This window comes from Gouania willdenowi, chromosome 9, assembly GCF_900634775.1.
Source record: "Gouania willdenowi chromosome 9, fGouWil2.1, whole genome shotgun sequence".
NCBI lineage: Eukaryota > Metazoa > Chordata > Actinopteri > Blenniiformes > Gobiesocidae > Gouania > Gouania willdenowi.
Window position 1 is genome coordinate 37,272,924 of NC_041052.1, and position 20,474 is coordinate 37,293,397.

Consider the following 20,474-nt stretch of genomic DNA (forward strand, 5'->3'; position numbering starts at 1 on the left):
GGGGGGTTGTGCAGATTTTGAGGCATTTTTTGTGTTTTTTTTTTTCTCAGGGTTTTCTCATTACAAACAGAGAGATTGTCTCTGAGAACATTGAAGATTTTGAGTTCACTCCCAAACCTGAGTACGAGGGGCCTTTTACTATTTTTAATGAAGACGATGAGGTATGGTCACATAAGTGAATATATGAGACACACCGTAGAATGAATTATACAATCTGAAACTGATTGGGCGGAGTTTGATTTGCTTCTGCAGGCGGCTCTCATTCAGAGGTGGTTTGATCACGTTCAAGAGACCAAACCAAACATTTTTGTAACCTACAACGGGGACTTCTTTGATTGGTGAGCTGCTGTTATAACACTTTGTTTCATTTAGTGACCTACACAAAGGACGTTTTTTTAAACATTTTCTCTCTACCTCTGTCATTCCTCCAAGGCCTTTTGTCGAGACACGGGCTGCCCACCACGGGCTGAGCATGCACAGAGAGATCGGGTTCCAAAAAGACAACCAGGGCGAGTATAAGTCCAGCCAAGCCATCCACATGGACTGTTTAAGGTTAGTGTTCAACACACACACACCAATCACAGTACTTTTGAACTTGTAGACATGAACAGGTGTAGGCTCGTGGTCACATGCAGGCCTCACTCTAAATTTGTGCTGCCCCTAAATTAAATGTGCATTATTACAACAAAATCGCACAAAAAGACAAAAGAAAATGCACAAAAAATACAGGAAAATGACTCCAAAATTACACAGAAAAGACAATAATGAATAAGCACAACAGAAAAATAAATTGAATGACAGCAGAATTGCACAAAATAACTTCCCAAACACACACTATTACACAAAATGGCACCAAAAACACACAAAATGGCACCAAAAAACACACAAAATGACTGGCAAAATACACTTAAATACACAAAATGGCTCCAAAAAAACTCCAAACAATAACAAAAACACACAAAATGAGAACAAAATACATTAAAATAATAGGAAAATATACAAAGTGTCAACAAAATTACAAAAATATATCAAACAAAAACTACCCAAATCGACTTAAAAACCCCACAAAATGACAACAACACACTTAACAAACATACATTAGAATGACAAGAAAATACACAAAAGGAGAACAAAAATGCACACAAACCCTTTGTTGTTTCCTGTATTAAAGCTCAGATTGGTCATTCTTCTAAATGCTGATGTGAATGTTGATCATGTGACTGACAGATCAGATAGTCACATTTTTGTGGCACCAATGTAAAATAAAGGTGCTCACTCATTTGTAGACCTGCTTACAGTGTTTTTATGCTCTTCTTCATCAGGTGGGTAAAGAGAGACAGTTACCTGCCAGTGGGAAGTCACAATTTGAAGGCTGCTGCAAAGGCAAAGCTGGGTTATGACCCAGTGGAGCTGGATCCAGAGGAGATGTGTCGCATGGCAACAGAGGAGCCACAGGTACAAAACCACAACTCAGATTCTAATACATGGATTAGAGCAATTACATTTTTTTTGTATTCTTTTCATTTCATATTTCACGTCTTTTTGCACAGACTTTGGCAACCTATTCTGTGTCAGATGCTGTGGCCACATATTACCTCTACATGAAATACGTTCATCCGTTCATCTTCGCCCTGTGCACCATCATCCCAATGGAACCCGATGAGGTTAGTACATTTTAAGGGTGTAAGAAAGATCCAAAAAATGTCCAAATCGATTTTTTTTAAATAATGTTTTTTAACAAAAAAAACTTTTTTTTTCACTGACCTATGTATAACACCGGTCACTAGGTGTCAGTGAACCACATCAGACCTTGTGAAACTACCTCACCCCTTAATGCATTTTAGCTTTGTAGTTGATTACACTTTATTTTCATAAAATATACTGGGCACTTTTATAGATTTATGTACCGGAATCAGAATCTGTTGTATAACAAAAGTTAAACTTTTGGAAAAATTTAATTTGACAGTTTTCAAAACATACCACCATGTTGATATTGTTCCTTGAATTACAGTTAGTTAACATTTACTTGTTCTCGCAAGTTTTTAAAAAATGAAATAAATTAATTGTATTTTTTACCATTTTGTATTTGTAAGGGTAAAATTTGTAATTATTGACATCACGATGTATATCAGATTGTTTAGCAACAGGATATATCATAATGTGTTATGTGTATTGTATCGTCATATTCATGGCAATGCACACCCCTAGTTAAAGTAAATGTGTGTCATAAAATAACACTTAAACCCTAAAATGTTTTTTTTTTTCAACCTTAGAAACGGGACCCCATGTGGGGTCCCCTGGAGTTTAAATGGGATCACCTAAAATGTCTAGTAATTGATAAAAAATAAAAAAAATTAAAAACAAATTACTGATTTAAAATGTATTTTTTAAAATGTTTAATTATTGTTCTTTTACAAATTATACCTACACACAGTCTTAAAAAACTGTATTTTATACTTTCAGTTTATCAAATATAAATCTAGTTAATAATAATGATGATAACAAAATGCAGTATAAATTATCTGAGCTGGAATAACTTGTTATTAATACTGGACACTCTGTATTTGTAATACAATATAAGAACATGATCAAAAATTAATTATAGGAAAAAAAAGGATTTAGGGTCACCAGAAAGTGTTGATATCAAAATGGGGTCACGATCCAAAAAAGGTTGGGAACTACTGTCCTAAAAACAACACCTTAGAACTTCCTTCTGATCTTTTTTTCCAGGTGTTACGCAAAGGTTCTGGGACGCTCTGTGAAGCCTTGCTCATGGTGCAGGCCTTCCACGCCAACATCGTCTTCCCCAACAAGCAGGAGCAGGTGTTCAACAAGTTGACGGACGATGGCCACGTCATGGACTCGGAGACGTACGTGGGCGGTCACGTGGAGGCGCTGGAGTCGGGAGTGTTTCGCAGTGACATTCCGTGTCGTTTCAAAATGGTATCGTGCTTTCTTCCTCTGAATCGTTCCTCTTTGTCGTGCTCGTTGGTTTTAAGTGGGAATGCTGTTGTCAACAGAACCCAGCTGCATTTGACTTCCTCATGCAAAGAGTGGAAATGACGATGCGCCACGCCATCGAGGAGGAAGAGAAAATCCCTTTGCAGCAAGTCACTAATTTTAATGAGGTTGATGAATTTTAATTACTTTTTTTTTTTTTTAAATTATGCAAACTTTGAGATATTTTTTTTAACTTTAAATAGTTGTGTGCCGAATTATTTTACTTACCGATATGCTGCCTTGAGGACTGGCCAAAATCTACAGGGAGAGATATGTCTAAAAAATTTTTTAGATTTTTATGTTTTTCAGATTCACAAATATATCCACAATTTACAAATGATTGTTACACCCCTAATATTTTGTAGTGTGAAATGTTAGAAAATGATGATTAAGTGATTTTCCTCAAACAGAGAAGAATATTTCTCTTTAAAGGTGATGATTAAACGTGTCTCAATAGGTTTGTGATGAAATCAAAAAGAAGCTGACGTCCTTGAAAGAGGTTCCAAACAGGATTGAATGTCCTCTCATCTACCATCTGGATGTCGGGGCCATGTATCCAAACATCATTCTCACAAACCGCCTCCAGGTGAAGAAATTACTTTATTTTAAGCAAAATTCAGTCTGAAAGCATCCACTTTATTTAAATGAATATAATATTCTGCTTCTTTTCTTTAGCCTTCTGCTATGGTTGATGAGGCCACGTGTGCTGCTTGTGACTTCAACAAGCCTGGTGCCACCTGTCAGAGGAGAATGGCCTGGCAGTGGAGAGGAGAAATCAGTGAGTAATGCTAGTGTTCTACTGTGTGTGATGAAGATGATTTTGAACTAATAAAAAGCCTTGAGCTTAGAGGTGTTAAGATACACTCAACCAACGATTCAAATCTTGATTTAAAAAAAAAAAAAAAACTCAAAAAAACAAAACTCAAATCAATGATTGGGATGTAATAACACACTTAGCTTTTTTCGATTTGAATACATAGATCATATTTTGGAGAAAAAAATGTCAAAACAGAAGATTCTTATTCTTTTATTTAAATTGTCAATCATTTTTTTTAACTGATATATTATTTTCTTCTTATAAACTTCTTACAAACTGTTTGAACAATTTGAAGTCATAAACTGCACATTTCATGCAAAGTTTAACAAATTATTATACATTTTTTTTTAAACACAAGATAAAAATATAAGAAAACTTTTCAAATCATATATGCAGGTAAAAATAGGGGTGACTTTCTTTTTTTTTTTTTTTTTAAGTGCAGCTAACGTTTCTGGCTTGGAATTTTACATATTTTTCTTAAGGCGTAAAATACTTACATACAGTCTTTATCCTTAGTGTTATCATCATACCTTATTCATTTTTAACATTAATACTAATATTTTTATGGATAAAGAAGCCTAACAAGGAAACCAAGAGATTAAAAACGAAATAGATCAGAATCAGAATCAGAATCAGAAATGTTTTATTGGCCATGTACAGTTTTAAGGACAGTACAAGGAATTTGACTTGGTGGTTAGTGCACAAAACAAACAACAAAAAGAAATAAAAACAAAACAACAAAGAACAACCCAGCAACAATAATAATAATAATAATGATAAATATAAAGGATGAGGGATAAATAAAGGATAGATAGAGAATAAAGGATAAATAGGATAAATATAAATATATATATACAGTGCAGCAGATACAAAGCTGGTGGAGGTGGTGATCGGGTGGGGGGGGTTCAGTGGGTGACTTGGGGTGTGTTCATGTGGATGGTGGCAGAGGGAAAGAAGCTGTTTTTGTGTCTGGAGGTTCTGGTCCTGATGGACCGAAACCTCCTACCAGAAGGGAGAGATTGAAACAGTTTATGACCGGGGTGGGAGGGGTTGGCCACAATCTTTCCTGCACGCCTCAAAATCCTGGAGGCGTACAGGTCCTGGAGGGAGGGCAGATTGCAGCCGATGACCTTCTCTGCAGAGTGGATGATACGCTGCAGTCTGGCCTTGTCCTTGGCCGTAGCTGCAGCGTACCAGATGGTGATGGAGGAGCAGAGGATGGACTGGATGATGGAGCTGTAGAAGTTCACCATCATCTTTGTTGGCAGACTGAACTTCTTCAGCTGCCACACAAAGTACATCCTCTGCTGAGCTTTTTTGATAAGGGAGCTGATGTTTAGCTCCCACTTGAGGTCCTGAGTGATGATGGTCCCCAGGAAGCAGAAGTACTCCACAGAGCTTACTGTAGAGTCTCCCAGGGTGAGGGGGGTGAGGGGGGCTGGGTTCTTCCTGAAGTCTGCTATCATCTCCACTGTCTTTAAAGCATTGAGCTCCAGGTTGTTCTGGCTGCACCAGGACACCAGCCGGTCTGTCTCCCACCTGTAGTCAGACTCGTCTCCATCAGCGATGAGACCGATGATGGTCGTGTCGTCTGCAAACTTCAGGAGTTTGACCGACTGGTGAGAGGAGGTGCAGCTGTTGGTGTACAGGGAGAAGAGCAGAGGAGAAAGAACACAGCCCTGAGGAGATCCAGTGCTGATGGTCCGGGGAGCAGAGATGGTTTTTCCCAGCTTCACGTGCTGCTTCCTGTCAGACAGGAAGTCTGTGATCCACCTGCAGGTGGAGTCTGGCACGTTCAGCTGGGAAAGCTTGTCCTGAAGGAGAGCTGGGATTATAGTATTAAAAGCAGAGCTGAAGTCCACAAACAGGATCCTGGCGTAGGAGCCTGGGGAGTCCAGGTGCTGGAGGATGAAGTGGAGAGCCAGGTTTACAGCATCGTCTACGGACCTCTTGGATCTGTAGGCAAACTGCAGGGGGTCCAGGTGGGGGTCGGTGATGTCCTTGATGTGGGAGAGCATGAGGCGTTCAAAGGACTTCATGACCACAGATGTCAGAGCGATGGGTCTGTAGTCATTAAGTCCTGTGATCCTCAGCTTTTTAGGGACAGGAACGATGGTGGAGGCCTTAAAACAGGCTGGTACGGTGCATGTCTCCAGTGAGGTGTTAAAAATGTCTGTGAACACTGGAGACAGCTGATCAGCACAGTGCTTTAAGGTAGAAGGAGAGACAGAGTCCGGTCCACAAGCCTTACGGGGGTTTTGTCTCCTGAAAAGTCTATTCACATCTCTCTCTTTGATGGAGAAAGGTGTCTCTGTAGGAGGGGGGGAGAGAGCCTCTGTAGGCAGCTGGGGTGAAACTGTAGCTTTGATGTGGGGGGTGAAGGTGTTGATAGAGAATATTTTTCAGTGTATTTTACAGTTGATTTAAGACAAACGACCTGTTATCATAAGAGATGCTAACAGAAAGCTAACACAAGGGGAAGGCCACATTTCATGGGGTTATTTATTAAAGGCTCAGTAATTGTGATTAATTGAATTTGAATTTTAGTAATTGCGAACGTAATTGACTTTCAGGGGGAAAATAATAATTTTAATTTTAATTGTAATTCGAAAAAAAACCCTGCTTGGGCTCATTCTTAAAAAAATGCCCTCCAATCCCACTGCAGTGCCGGCCAGCCGCAGCGAGTTCCACCGCATCCAGCAGCAACTGGAATCAGAGAAATTCCCACCACTGTACCCTAATGGAGCGCCTCGGGCCTTCCATACTCTACACAGAGAGGAGCAGGCCAAGCATGAGAAGAAACGCCTGGCTGGTAAGGTTTTCTAGACTTTGAATAATAGTGATCTTTGCTGAATGTGTTACTGATTAATAGCTGTTATTCTTTCAGATTATTGTAAGAGGGCCTACAAAAAGACACACGTCACCAGGCTGGAAGAGAGAGTTACCACCATCTGTCAGAGAGAAAACTCCTTTTACGTCGACACCGTAAGAGCCTTCAGGGATCGGCGTTACGAATTTAAAGGACTTCACAAGGTACGTTAGTAAACAGGCTTGCTCAACATTAAGCATGGAAAATAGAAAATGTTTTTTTCCCTCAAAGAACTTTATCATTACCAGTGTTTGGAATAACGGCGTTATGTAACGGCGTTTTTTTTTTTTTCAGTAGCGGGGTAATCTAACTAATTACTTTTTACGCCGTTACAACGCCGTTATCATTACTGAACGTTAAATGCGGTGCGTTACATGTATTGATTGAATAAATTGTATCCGAAAGCATCCCCGGCTTCTTACTCAGCTGTAGTGAGGAGGTGGGTTAAAACCAAGGTGAACGATTACGATTGGCTAAGACGGCGTCATGTGTCATGGTAGCCAATCAGAGCCAGTGTTTTTACACTGTGCCAGCACACGCGACACACACACAACCACTACAGATTGGATGAAGCAGCAGGCATGGCGAGCTGGAGCAGTCCGATGAAAAGTTGTCATTTTTAAGGTGGAGATAAAAACACTACTTTATGTTAATTGTGGTCAAAGACAAGAACATGCATGTGAAGTGTTGATTATATCCAGGAGTGAAGACTTTGTCCACATCTGTTGTAAGCAACTCAAATTTAATGAAGCATCTCGCAACGACACGCATCTAAAAAATCTGAATTATTTGACATATAGCAACTTTTTTTTTTTTTTTTTTTTAAACAGTAACACAAATAGTTACTTTCCATGGTAATGAGTTACTTTTTTTATAAAGTCATTCAGTTACTAACGCAGTTACTTTTTGGAACAAGTGGTGAGTAACTATAACTAATTACTTTTTTAAAGTAACGTCCCCAACACTGATCATTACTGTTCTAAATTATGTTGTTTTTTTAATGAGTTTTGAAGAAGAAGAATCACAATTTTAACCTTTTTAAATGAAGGTTACAGTTATTTTAGAGCAGGAATTTTATCGCGTTAGTTGTAATTAAGTAATTACAGAAAAATAACGCAAAAAAAAAAACAATTACATTATTTATGAAATGTTATGTAGAAAGACTATTTCAAACTAAATTCATCAGCTGCTTTGTTTATTTCATGCCACAGATATTTGAACTATTTTACTCTTTCTATTTCTCTGGAATGTTCTATACTGTGTGTAGTGTTTTTTACTTTAATACACATTAAAAAAAACACATTTGTTTTTAGAAAGTTTACAAAAAATCCTGAAAATCTTTAATATATCTTACTTAGATTTGTTTTTTACTTTGTTAATAATGAAATTTATAATTTATTTTATTCATATTGCACATTATGTTAGCACAAAACTGTTTTTCATTGATTCAGTCATCCAAAATTCATTTAAATTGGAAAAACTTTGCCTCGTGTCAAACATTATACAATTAATTTAGATTAATTAAATTACAGTCTTTAATTATTTGATTATTTTTTTCTAATTGGTTCCCACCACTAGTATTTTTTTGTTTAATATATTTTTCTGTCATTTTGTGAACATTTTTGTTGTTTTGTGTGTTTTGAAGCATCAATGTTGTGTATTTCTTTCTTGCTATTTTTGTTATTTTTCTAATTATGTTTGTCTACATTTTTTGCACTTTTATCCAATGTTAGTATTTATATTTATTTTTGTTCTTACTCTCTGTTAATACTGTGTTGCTGCAAATGTGAATTTCCCTTCTGGACATTCATAAACATGTATTCTATTCTATTTAAGTGTGTTTTGCCAATTAATTCCGTTTATTTTAGTTGTTTTTTGTTTCTATTGTTGTTTTGTGTTTTTGAGCAATTTTGTGTTTTTATTGTCTAATTAATTAAGATATATTTTTAAAATAGAGTCCCACCACTTCATAAAATACAATTACTCAGGTACGTCTAGAACTATTTAAAAATGTGTTCTTAATGTTAAAAGTGCACTGAACATCTCCTTTGCTGTAAAACCATCTCACAATTGCTTCCTGTCGTCCATCGGTTGTATTGATTGCACTCTGTTTTCTGTGCTGTAACCAAGGTGTGGAAGAAAAAACTGTCATCAGCTCATGATAGCGGAGACGCTGCTGAGGTGAAGCGCTGCAAAAACATGGAGATCCTCTACGAGTCCCTTCAGCTGGCTCACAAATGCATCCTCAACTCCTTTTATGGCTACGTGATGAGGAAAGGGTACGAGTTCCACCACAGGGTTTCCTAATAATCCCTACGTCGACATATGAGCTGGTAAAGCTTTTAGTGCTTCTGTGTAGGATGTTGTTGACCACGTGTCTCCATCAGGGCTCGCTGGTACTCCATGGAAATGGCTGGAATTGTGTGCTTCACTGGAGCAAACATCATCACTCAGGCCAGAGAGCTTATCGAACAAATTGGGTGAGTAGGGCTCTAAGAATTCCACATACGTTTTTTATTTTTTTTTTAAATTTTGTTTATTTTATAAATATTTTATAATTTTTTTTCAGAAAGTATTGGTTTTCAACTTCTGTGAGGAAACAAACTAAATGTAAAAAGAAAACAATAATTAAACAAAAATGTACAGTAAAATAAAAATTTCGTAAAATCATTTGTAAACTACAATTAAAGGTAGATATAAGTTATACTAAGATGGATGATTAACGGCTCCATTTTTATTATTCATATATTTCATATAGAGATATGAGAGCTGCATTAATTTCACCCAATTTCCCCTCAGGGATCAATAGTTTTGTGAATCTGAGCAGGTTTATCGATTAAGTTTTGATCAGTTTAATTTAAATTAACCTATTTTATCGAAGTTAGAAATTTAAAAGTTGAAAGATTGGATTTTGTGTCGGAATGCAAAGGTGTGGCAAATTTCTGGTACATTTTTAAACTTTCAGGAGTATTCAAAAATCTAAACCTTTCAAAGGAATCATTTATTGGATTTAAGATGAAATCGAGAGTAATTTTTCATAATTATCATATTCAAACATGACTTTAGCATCCATGCAAAAATATTATTTTTAAAAACATTTTAACTAGGGTTGCAAAACTCTTGGAATTCTCAAAGTTGGAGACTTTCCATGGGAATAAATGGGGGAAAAAAAAGGGAATTTACAAATTTGAAGGTTGGCCATTCATGTTAAAGTTGAGAAACTATATTTTTGCGTCACCTAAAATATCGGCATCAGTTATTTAAAATTACCCTTAATTTCTGGTTAATTCCCATGAAAAGTTTATTTATTTAAATACTTCCTAGTTTCCCGTTGAAATTTTCTCCCTCTTTGCAACCCTAATTTTGTGTCTTCAGCAGACGCTAATTCCAGCTGTGCACATAATGATGAGAACCTATTGCTTGTCGTGTTTGCTCTGAATTTTGTGCTTTAATTTTTTTTTTTTTTTTTAACCTTTTCATTGTGTTTCTGTGACTCAGGAGGCCCCTGGAGTTGGACACAGATGGTATTTGGTGTGTCCTACCTAACACCTTCCCTGAGAACTTTGTGGTGAAGACGAACAATGAAAAGAAGCCCAAAGTGACAATCTCCTACCCTGGAGCCATGCTGAACATCCTAGTGAAGGAAGGATTCACCAACGACCAGTACCACGAGCTGGTCGACCCTTCCTCCCTGAGTTACGACGTCAAAGCAGAAAACAGCATCTTTTTCGAGGTGGACGGGCCGTACTTGGCAATGATCCTACCTGCCTCCAAAGAGGAAGGAAAGAAGCTTAAGAAGAGGTATGGGTTGGGTTTGGGAATGTCCACACACAGGCATCTCAGACCAGAGGTGTATTCCATAAAGGAGAGTTAAACTCTGAGTCTATCCATAAATTCTGGATTCCATTACAGCTGGTATGAAGTGGGTTATTCAACCCTGAGTATGTAAACCATGGGTTACTTACGTGCACGATAAAAAGCCATCATCAATGGATCGACGATTACACAAACTACCATGGTAACCACCCGGAAGAGAGTGATTTATTCACCCTGATGGGTGAAATAAGCCGGTGTTTGAGGAATATGAGCCTGTTCTAAAGGTCCATTCACTAAGAACGCACCTTCAGTGACTATAGTGGCTTAAATCACCCGTAATTAGTCACACTTTTTGGTCACTTTATCGCTTTAGTTTTCTGTTACATTTTGTTCCCGGTCACATATCTAATGCATTTAATGCCGTTTTAATTTCTGCTACATTTTCAAGCTTCTCATTATTACTTTCTTTGTGTGTAGGCGTTGTTTTGTTTAGTGTTAATGATCTTTATTGTCAATGGAGAAAGGTGTTTTAGAAGATTGGCATGAAATTGACAATTTCCTCGTGTTTGTCGCGCCCCACCTGTCATACCTCTACTCCCTACCAGGGGGGGCATGCTACACACTGTGAGAAGCACTGGTTTAGACTAAATGGATTCTACTCCGTCGTAGATACGCCGTGTTTAATGAGGATGGATCTCTGGCCGAGCTGAAGGGCTTTGAAGTGAAGAGAAGAGGAGAACTTCAGCTCATCAAGATATTTCAGTCATCTGTGTTCGAGGCGTTCCTCAAAGGCACCACTTTGGACGAGGTGTATGGTTCAGTGGCTAAAGTGGCTGATTACTGGCTGGATGTACTTTACAGCAAGGTAAATGCAGAAAACACTGTCCAAATTTAAAGTTGTTGCTTGAGCTGCTAAAGCTGTTCTCTGATTGTTTTTTTTTTTCAGGCAGCCAACATGCCAGACGCAGAACTGTTTGAGCTGATTTCAGAAAACCGCTCGATGTCCAGAAGGCTGGAGGACTACGGCGAGCAGAAGTCCACGTCCATCAGCACCGCCAAGAGACTGGCTGAGTTTCTCGGAGACCAGATGGTGAAAGACGCTGGTTTGAGTTGTCGTTATGTCATCTCCCGAAAACCAGAAGGTTCTCCAGTCACGGAAAGGTGGGTCAGCGGTGCAAAGTAGGGTGCTCCATATACAACTATTCCACTTTAAATGCGACAGCCTTGCGTTTTGGCCCATACCAATATCGGTCCGATACAATATTAGTAGCATCGTTGAGTAGAGTATTGTAGCGTGACAGTGTTAGAAAAAGGTTTGATCAGGGCCGCCCCTCCCTACACACGCTGTGCGTAAGGCATCATCTTCCATGGGGGGCCACATTTTTCACGAGGTGACGCATTTCCGTACATGCGTGGAAGGAGATACAGTAACAGAGAGCTCTAATGTGACTGCGCATTCATCGCTGCAATGACCAATCAGAGGAGAGCACATGCAGAGCTAGAGAACGTGAAGTTGTCAGGATTGTATGGAAAGGGAGTGGTGGCCTAGTGGTTAGGATGCTGGGCTTGTAATCGGAGGGTTGCCGGTTCAAGCCTCACCTGGGCCGTCACTGTGGGATGTTGAGCAAGTCCCTTAACCCCGAACTGCTCCCCAGGCGCCGCAAAAATGGCTGCCCACTGCTCCTCAGGGATGGGTTAAGTGCAGAGGACAAATTCCATTAATGTAATAACATTACATGGCCAATTAAAGGCGAAAGCCCCGATTTAATCTTAATCTTAATCTTAATCTTAAACACAAACTAGTTCTCCAGTGAGCTGAAAAAAGTCTCACGTTAACTAGTCAATCATTGATTAACGTCACTAGTTAACTAGTGATACAGTTTTATGTTACCCAAAGGCTGAAAAGCACTAGCAAAAAAGTTCACTCACTAGTTTAAGCCTTTTTTTTTGCCCCTACTAGTAAACCGGGTGGACCCAACATGTTTACTAGTGAACTAGTAGGAGTTAGATATCTACTAGTAAAGCCATGTGCTGCTAGTACTGAACTAGTGATGGTAAAAGTGTGTGCTAACTTAGTAATGTATACAAAATAAGCAATAGTTAACTAGTTACTGAATCAAAAATAATACAAGTTGGGAAAAGTGTCCACTGACTGAGGCTTCTTATTGGCTGCTCAGTCCAAAATGAAACATGACAGCCAATGAAAAGTCAGGATTTTGTTCTTATCCCGCCTGCTTCATTTGTTCTATAGTTTGCAGTAAAAGGCACACTTGCATGTTTAGTTCTATTTGTGACTAGGGCTGGGCAATTTTGCCGAAAAAAAAATCTCAGATTTTTTAAAGAAAAATTTGAGTTCCAATTCTCGATTTTTGATTTTTTTTTTTTTTTTTTTTTTTATGCACTTAAAATAACTGCAAACATCAGATATATTGTCAAAAGTGCAACTTTATTGCTGTGATTGTCCTCAAGAGTTAAAATGCATAAAACAATCCCAAATTCAAAAGTAAATGAGGCTCTGTCATTCAACAATTTCAAGCTTTAACCCAGGTTTAAGAAAAAGTGCAACATCAACTTCACAGTAGCTTAAATTTTCTGATTAAGAAATCACATAACTACATATTTTATAACATATAACATTACAACTAAAAAACATAATAAACTCTTCCCTTAGCATCTTGGCATAGTGCAATAAAAAATCGAACATGCCTGTGGCACACATATAACCTACTCATAGGGTAAACACACAGAGGGGGCTTAAAATAAATGAATGAATGAATTTATTTTTTAAACTAAAATTTGCAAAATAAAAATTGTTTTTATCTACAAATTTAATTAATCGATTTTTTTTTTGCCCAGCCCTATTTCTGACTCATTTTGAAGTTATTTCTATTTAATATTTATCCGTTTATCTTTTAATGGATGATTATTATTTCAAAAAGCCAAATTACTGTATCTATACTTAGACAGTACATTATTTAAAACTAATCTCTCAAACAGAGAAGAATAGTCAGCAACAGTAGGTACGAGATGTTGAAATTTGATGCCTTCACCAACTTTAACATCGACAGTTTTGACTTATAAGGTTACACATTGTTGGTTTACACCTATAAATTGTTTACAGTGAGTCACGTGTCCATCACAGCTGCCTTAGATTTCGTCCTCAAGTCAGAAAAACACTTATTTATGCAGTTGTGGAGGCAGGGGGAAGTGGTAAAAGTTGCCCAACATCTTCTCATAGTAAGTTAGAACACCATCTTCTCTCTGTATTTGAAATCATTAGTTTTGCAGATGATAACAAGGTTCACTCATTCGACACAAATCTAACAAAAAACGTGATTTTACTTGAAAAATAAACGACTGTGATATCTTTGATAGATTTATCTGGCCTTTTTCACAATGAATGGACATAATATCAGCACTAACTTTCTGTTATTTGTGTTTCTCCATCAGAGCCATCCCTTTGGCTATTTTTCAGGCTGAGCCCAGCGTGAAAAAACACTTCCTCCGTAAGTGGTTGAAGATGCCCAGCCTGCACGAGTTGGATATTCGCACTGTGAGTGTGAATAAAAAAAACGAAAGAAAGACCAACCTCTAAGTGAGATTTTTGATCTGTCATTGTTTTGTTTTGACATTTCAGATTCTGGACTGGAGTTATTACATCGAGAGGTTGGGTAGTGCCATTCAGAAAATCATCACCATCCCTGCAGCTCTGCAACAGGTAAAAGAAAACAACAAATGAAACATATCCACACATGTGATGTTCAGCTAAACAGTAAAGTTAAACCTCTGAATGGTCAACAGGTGAAGAATCCAGTTCCCAGGGTGAGGCATCCTGATTGGCTCCATAAAAAACTCCTGGAGAAAAACGACATCTACAAACAAAAGAAAATCAGTGAGCTGTTCACGAGTGAGGGGAAACGGCAGGTGCGTCCACGTGGCACCGCCTTTAATCACCAGCCTGCTTAAGGAGGATTTATTCACTTTTCTGCCTTTTCTCAGGTGGCCCACCAGCCTCTGGAGGCGCACCAGGCTGCTGACATGGAGGACTTTGGGAGGCCAGCCAGGGCCCCACAGCCAGCCATCCTCATCAGCACCAAACGGAAGCGCGCCTCCCAGGGAAACGACAGTCAGGTGGAGTCTCAGGACCTGGAGCTGACACAGTCCTGGAGAGAAATCCTGGGACCACCACCACCAATGGGAAAGACACGGGTAAGAAAGTAGCTGCATTAGCTTGTTGCTTTGTTTTTTTTTTTTAAGTATTCTAAAACAAATCGTGGTGGCAAAACTGTGTTCCGCCATTTTTAAAATACATGATTGATGATGTCACACGGACCCACTGCATGTGAACATTCCATTGTTTTCTATTGGAGTGAAACATTCAGTCTGTTTTTTAGATAATTTAGCAGTTTTTTCAAAATGACAGCTTGTGCTGCTTTTGGTTGCTCTAAATAATCAGGAAAAGTTATGATGTCATTGTAAACCTCTTTTGTTTACAGAAAGAGAATAAAAACAGTTGTGACCCGAAAATTAATCTGTAACCACCGTAGGCAGTTCCAACTCTGCGGTTTCCTAGCAGAGAAGAAAAGCTCTCCAAAGGGACCTTTTCTCTCCCTTAAACAGTGGTCTGGTGGCTAAAGTTGGCGAGTAATCACAGACTGTTGATGACGCACCAACCATGAGGATAGAAGTTCTTTTGGGTGGGAGTCCTTGATTATTCATGTCAGCTGTGCACTGTTTTAAGGGTTACATCGACATCTTTTACTTTTCCTGATTATTTAGACGAAAAGCAACATAAGTTGGCATTTTGATCTAAAAAGCTGCTAAATGATCTAAAAAGCTGGCTCTAATAGGAAACAATGGGATGTTTACAGGCAGTGGGACCGTGTGACATCATCAATCACATGATTTCAAAATGGTGAAACACAGGCTCTAAAACTGTAAAGATGTCCCATTTTTTAAAAGTTAATAAAACAAATATTGATGCTAAATAATGTGTTATGTTAGACATATATCTTCTAAAAAGCAAATTTAAAAGATTATGTGCCAAACTTGTAAAAGCAGTAGAGGATCCCTTTAATCCTAACTGCTCATGTTGTATGTCGCCTTGGATAAAAGCGTCTACTAAATGAAATTGTAAACTTTGTACTAAGTTTTTACCCTTCCAGATACAACTGTCTAGACTTAAGGTATTTGAACAGACTACCTTCACTTTTAAAAAGCAGCTAGATAGTCTTTACAGACAAATTATTAATTAATACCTCCACCAGCGAGGTAATATTTCACCAGTGTTTATTTATTTGTTTTTTGTTTTTTTTGTTTATTAGCAGGATTAAGTCAAAAGTACTTAAGGGACTTTGACAAGATTTTAACCAAAGACGAACCATTGAAGATTCTATTAAATTTAGAAGGGAATACTGATTCTGGGTCAGTTTCAAGAATTGAAAAATTCCTTTCTCTCATCTTTGGCAAAAGTTTGTAATTAACCGATCTTCAGGAAATTTGGGGAATGTCGGGTTTGTTCATTGATTACGCCACCCGGATCGGATCTGGATAGGGCATTTCACTGTAATTTTTCTTAAAAATAAAAGTGCACATACATTTGATCCCACTGTATGGTTATTAAAGATCCCATGTCATGCTATTTTTCACCATTTGTTCTAAGAACCCCCAAAACATGGTATTTGAGGTTTATTTTCCTAAACACGCCTGTTTTCTAGAGTTTTGGCCTCTGAAATGTCACTTTTTGAGCAACTCTACACAAACAGGCTGATTTGCGTCCGACTTATGCATATTCATGAGTGGGCGTGTTTATAGACGGGATACTGACTTCCTTCTCCCCGAACGGTGACGTAGGGCTAGAGGACGGCCCACCCTCCTCCCACCCACTCCGTAGCCGAGCTCATGCTGCTTTATAAACACGACAGAGCGTTCGCCGGTACATACATAGACTGTAGAAAATACATACATAGCACTGCGCGAAGGATGCTGAAATGCTGACCTTCGTGGGCGTGTCTGTTTACATGTCAATCACGGGAGAGAGCTTTCTGGAGGCGCGGCTTCTCCAGCTCAGTGCTGCGTCAAGTTCGTCATCAAAGTGGGAACGTGTCATCAAATTGGAGCGAGGTGTTTGGGCTCACCCTGCAATAAGAAAGGAGCAAATCACCCTCTAACGATTGAGGGAATCAATGAAAAAAACACTTTGGACATGTGTATGAAGCCCCAATAGCACTTTTATTATGTTTAAAGCACAGAAAAGTCGATTTAGCGTAACATGGGCCCTTTAATGGCAAAGAGGAGATTTGCGCTCTCTGAGTGATCTTGGTTCTTTGTTTTTCTTCCTGCATTGATTTTATTTTAAAAGCACCTGAATGAGCTGCCGGCTTGATAAGAGTTGTTTGTATGCAGGAGGAGCGCCTGGTGTGGATCCGTTACCATAAGAAAAAGTGGGAGCTGCAGCTCAGACAGAGGAAGGAGAGAAAGAAGAGGAGGAGGAAGCTGGACGGAGAGGCTCAGCCTGTGGGTGGAGGTGTGATCAGAGACGGTCCCACCACCGGACTGGGAAGCTTCCTCCGTCGGACCGCACGTAGCATCCTGGACATGCCCTGGCAAATAGTGCAGGTGGAGTCGAGCCCCTCCAACAGGTTTCCACACAGTGCTACTGTATAATCAATCAGTGTGACACGCTGTCCTGTCATGTGATCAGATTGCAGAGACGAGCCACCCTGGTCTGTACAAGCTGTGGGCTGTGATTGGCAACGACCTGCACTGCATGAAACTCAACATCCCTCGCATCTTCTACGTCAACCAGAAAGTCCCAAAACAGGAAGAAGGAGCTAGTTACAAAAAGGCATGCAGTGATAACATCTGTTCCATAATAATCTAATTACTGCCAGCCAGGGTTGGGGTCAATTACATTTTAAAATTACAATTCAGTCTTCAATTATCCATGTTCAATTACAACTCAGTTATGATTAGGAGTGTGACAATATCTCGATACGGCGATATGTCGCGATATTTTTTTCACACGATCGATTATCGATTTTAAAAGTAATATTTTTTTTTTTTTTGGGATTTAAGATTTATTTTATTATTTTCAAAACCTTTTCTGCTTTTTCACTAAAATGTGTTGGTAGGTCTTCACAGAAATGTTGTCACTGTTTGTTGAAGGAACCAATATATTGTTTACTAGAATATTGCACTATAATGGTGTCACTGGTAAGAAAGACCCTATTTTTTGTTTACTGAAAGCAATATTGATAGTTATTTGTTTACATTGATATGTTGACACTTATTTACAGAAATGTTGCACTAAAATAGTGTCACTGTCCATAGGACACTTTTTCAATTCATTTTTTTTTTAGAGATATAAGATAAAAATTGTATTTTTTCACTTAATCTTGTTATGTTATAGATTATCGTAGATTGATTTTTGCCCAATATATCGATAATCGCACTATCGTCATATCGTGAGATAATCGTTATCGTGAGCTGTGTATCATATCGTATCGTGAGGTACCCAGAGGTCCCCACCCCTAATTATGATTACAGTGATCAGCATTTTTTTTTTACAATTATGATTTTCCCCCTGAAAGTCAATTATGACTATGTTCTCAATTCCTAAAGTTCAATTACTGCAGGGGGTACTTGAGACAGAGTGTGTGGAAAATTAACAAATAAAAGCATTTAAAATATGAGGTTTATTCATTTTTATTTTTAGTTAAAATGGTAATCATGATGATGATGGAGATGACCTTGATTAAAACACAAAATACAAGGCAAGATAAAACCAGAAATGATAAAAACTTTAGAAAAACATCTAATCATGAGCCACTAAACAGTTTTACTCCATTTATTTCCAAAATAACTCTTTAAAAATGTGTGTTAATGCTCACTCATGCTCTATAGCTGTTATTTTCATAGTATTCTAGGCAAAATGTTGTAGTAATCAGCGGTAAAATAGATACAAAAAAACAATATCTATCATCCATTTTGTTTTTCATGTCTTGGTTACCGTGTTAGGCTTCCTAATCTATGAAGATATTGGTTTTAATATTTTCAAAGTGGGCGTCTTAGCCTTTGATGTGTGAATATTCCCTTAGATTACTTTTTTTTAATTTAATTTGTAAAATGACCCTCGAGAACTGACAGGAAGTGGGAAAAATTATTATGAAACATATTTTAATAATTGTTAACTACATATGTGTAAACCATAGAACTGTAGCTTTTGTTCCCCTGTTTGCATTTAATGAAATTGTAATTGACAGTTTTAAAAAAATGCCAATCATGCCAATTACAATTCAATTATGATTACAACAGCAACATATTTTTTCCAATTACAATAGCATTTATAATTACATTATCATTGTAATTAATTGTCAATTACTCAATTCTAATTGACCACAACCCTGCTACGGACTGAAGTGTTCAGCTGATGTTAATCATGTGTACGACTGTAGGTGAACCGCATGCTGCCTCGCTCCAACATGGTGTACCACCTGTATGAGTACAGCGTACCAGAGGACTTGTACCAGGAGCACATCAATGAAATCAACGCTGACCTCTCGGCACCAGACATCGAAGGCGTCTACGAAACACAGGTTTGTTTCCTTCAATGATCTCTCTGCCATGTTCCCAGCAGATATTCAGTTCCATGTTCCTGGTTATCCTAGTCAAGCTGGTCCTCACACCAACGAGAAGTCACCAGTCCACCAATTACTGGCACTCGCTCCACACACTGTCACTCAATCAATAAAGGCTCAAAGTAGTTTTTGAAATACATTGAATGAATTTTTTTTTTTTTTTTTAATCCCTTTTATCATTACTGGCACATGAATATTTGTTTGTTAAACTTAATATACCATCCTGTTATAAAGATGTTTTTACATTATGGCTGTCGGGTATGATCATATTTTCCCCCTGCCATTTTTTTTTCTTTTTTTTTTTTAAGTTCCCATACACTACAGACTTCATAAATGTTGTTATTTTAATTATGTATATATATATATATATATATATATATTACTGTCCATATATATATATATATTTTTTTTTTTTTTTTTTTTTTTTTTTTTTCTTTAAAAATAAAAAATAAAGGAACGTCAAGACAGCAAACATTTGAAGAGCAGCAGAAAACAGAGAAAAAGAAAAACAACATTTACATCAAAAGACAAGCAAAAAACAAAAAAAAAATGACGCAACCGTTGTTTGGTTATTTGTTGAGGAGTAGGTTTTTGATAGAGTTTTTAAATGAGCACAGAGAAAGTTTGATCATATGAGGAGGAAGTTAATTCCATATTCTGGGACCTCTGGATGTAATGTTAAATTGAGAAGTAATGCTACATGATTGGAGTAGCATTATTGGCTGTAAATTATTATTATTAAATTGTTAAAAAATGGTGGGAGTGTTTGATTTAATGAACCATGTACGAATTGAGCAGTTGATTTGATAAATGTTACATATGCAAAGTTTGTTGGAAAAAAAGAGGCTAATGAATGACTTCTTGGAGCTGAGAAAGTAACACTTCTCACTGCAAATGAAAAAGTTACTCCAGTTTAGTTAGGTGAGTACTGGCCCCGGCAATATTAAAACAGAATAACTAATGGAAGGATAAATCATTGCATAGCACGGTTTCCAAATGATTCCAATTTTTCTGGGCAATTTTTGTTTCCACAAGTGAGAAATGAGGCTTCCAGGATACGTTTTTATTGATAATTCCACCAAGAAAACGAGTTGACTTGACATTAGAAATGGAGACATTTTCAATCAACACAGATTCAGCTCTGATGTCTGAACCTCTGCACTTCTTTTTAGGTTCCTCTGTTGTTTCGAGCCCTCGTGCAGCTCGGATGTGTTTCTATGGTCAACAAACACGTGGTGCGGGATCTGGCCGGCAGAGAGGCCGACGCCTTCGATCTCGAGCATCTGGAGATGAGATCTTTGGCCCAGTTCAGCTACCTTGAACCTGGTTGGAC

At 37.9% G+C, this 20,474-nt stretch overlaps 1 protein-coding gene across 1 annotated transcript in view; it reads left to right on the forward strand.

The window, feature by feature from the left end:
• pole (polymerase (DNA directed), epsilon) overlaps positions 1–20,474 on the forward strand; it is a 51,059-nt gene that overhangs the window by 9,143 nt on the left and 21,442 nt on the right. Inside the window, exons 10-33 of the mRNA XM_028458416.1 lie at positions 51–161; positions 253–338; positions 433–552; positions 1,323–1,455; positions 1,551–1,664; positions 2,731–2,943; positions 3,021–3,128; positions 3,458–3,586; positions 3,676–3,778; positions 6,483–6,629; positions 6,705–6,850; positions 8,817–8,965; positions 9,074–9,166; positions 10,185–10,487; positions 11,172–11,367; positions 11,449–11,663; positions 13,953–14,055; positions 14,140–14,220; positions 14,304–14,426; positions 14,502–14,711; positions 16,908–17,120; positions 17,206–17,349; positions 18,959–19,099; positions 20,314–20,467. Of these exons, the coding sequence (XP_028314217.1) occupies positions 51–161; positions 253–338; positions 433–552; positions 1,323–1,455; positions 1,551–1,664; positions 2,731–2,943; positions 3,021–3,128; positions 3,458–3,586; positions 3,676–3,778; positions 6,483–6,629; positions 6,705–6,850; positions 8,817–8,965; positions 9,074–9,166; positions 10,185–10,487; positions 11,172–11,367; positions 11,449–11,663; positions 13,953–14,055; positions 14,140–14,220; positions 14,304–14,426; positions 14,502–14,711; positions 16,908–17,120; positions 17,206–17,349; positions 18,959–19,099; positions 20,314–20,467 (3,535 nt within the window). The remainder of the gene's footprint in view (positions 1–50; positions 162–252; positions 339–432; positions 553–1,322; positions 1,456–1,550; positions 1,665–2,730; positions 2,944–3,020; positions 3,129–3,457; positions 3,587–3,675; positions 3,779–6,482; positions 6,630–6,704; positions 6,851–8,816; positions 8,966–9,073; positions 9,167–10,184; positions 10,488–11,171; positions 11,368–11,448; positions 11,664–13,952; positions 14,056–14,139; positions 14,221–14,303; positions 14,427–14,501; positions 14,712–16,907; positions 17,121–17,205; positions 17,350–18,958; positions 19,100–20,313; positions 20,468–20,474) is intronic.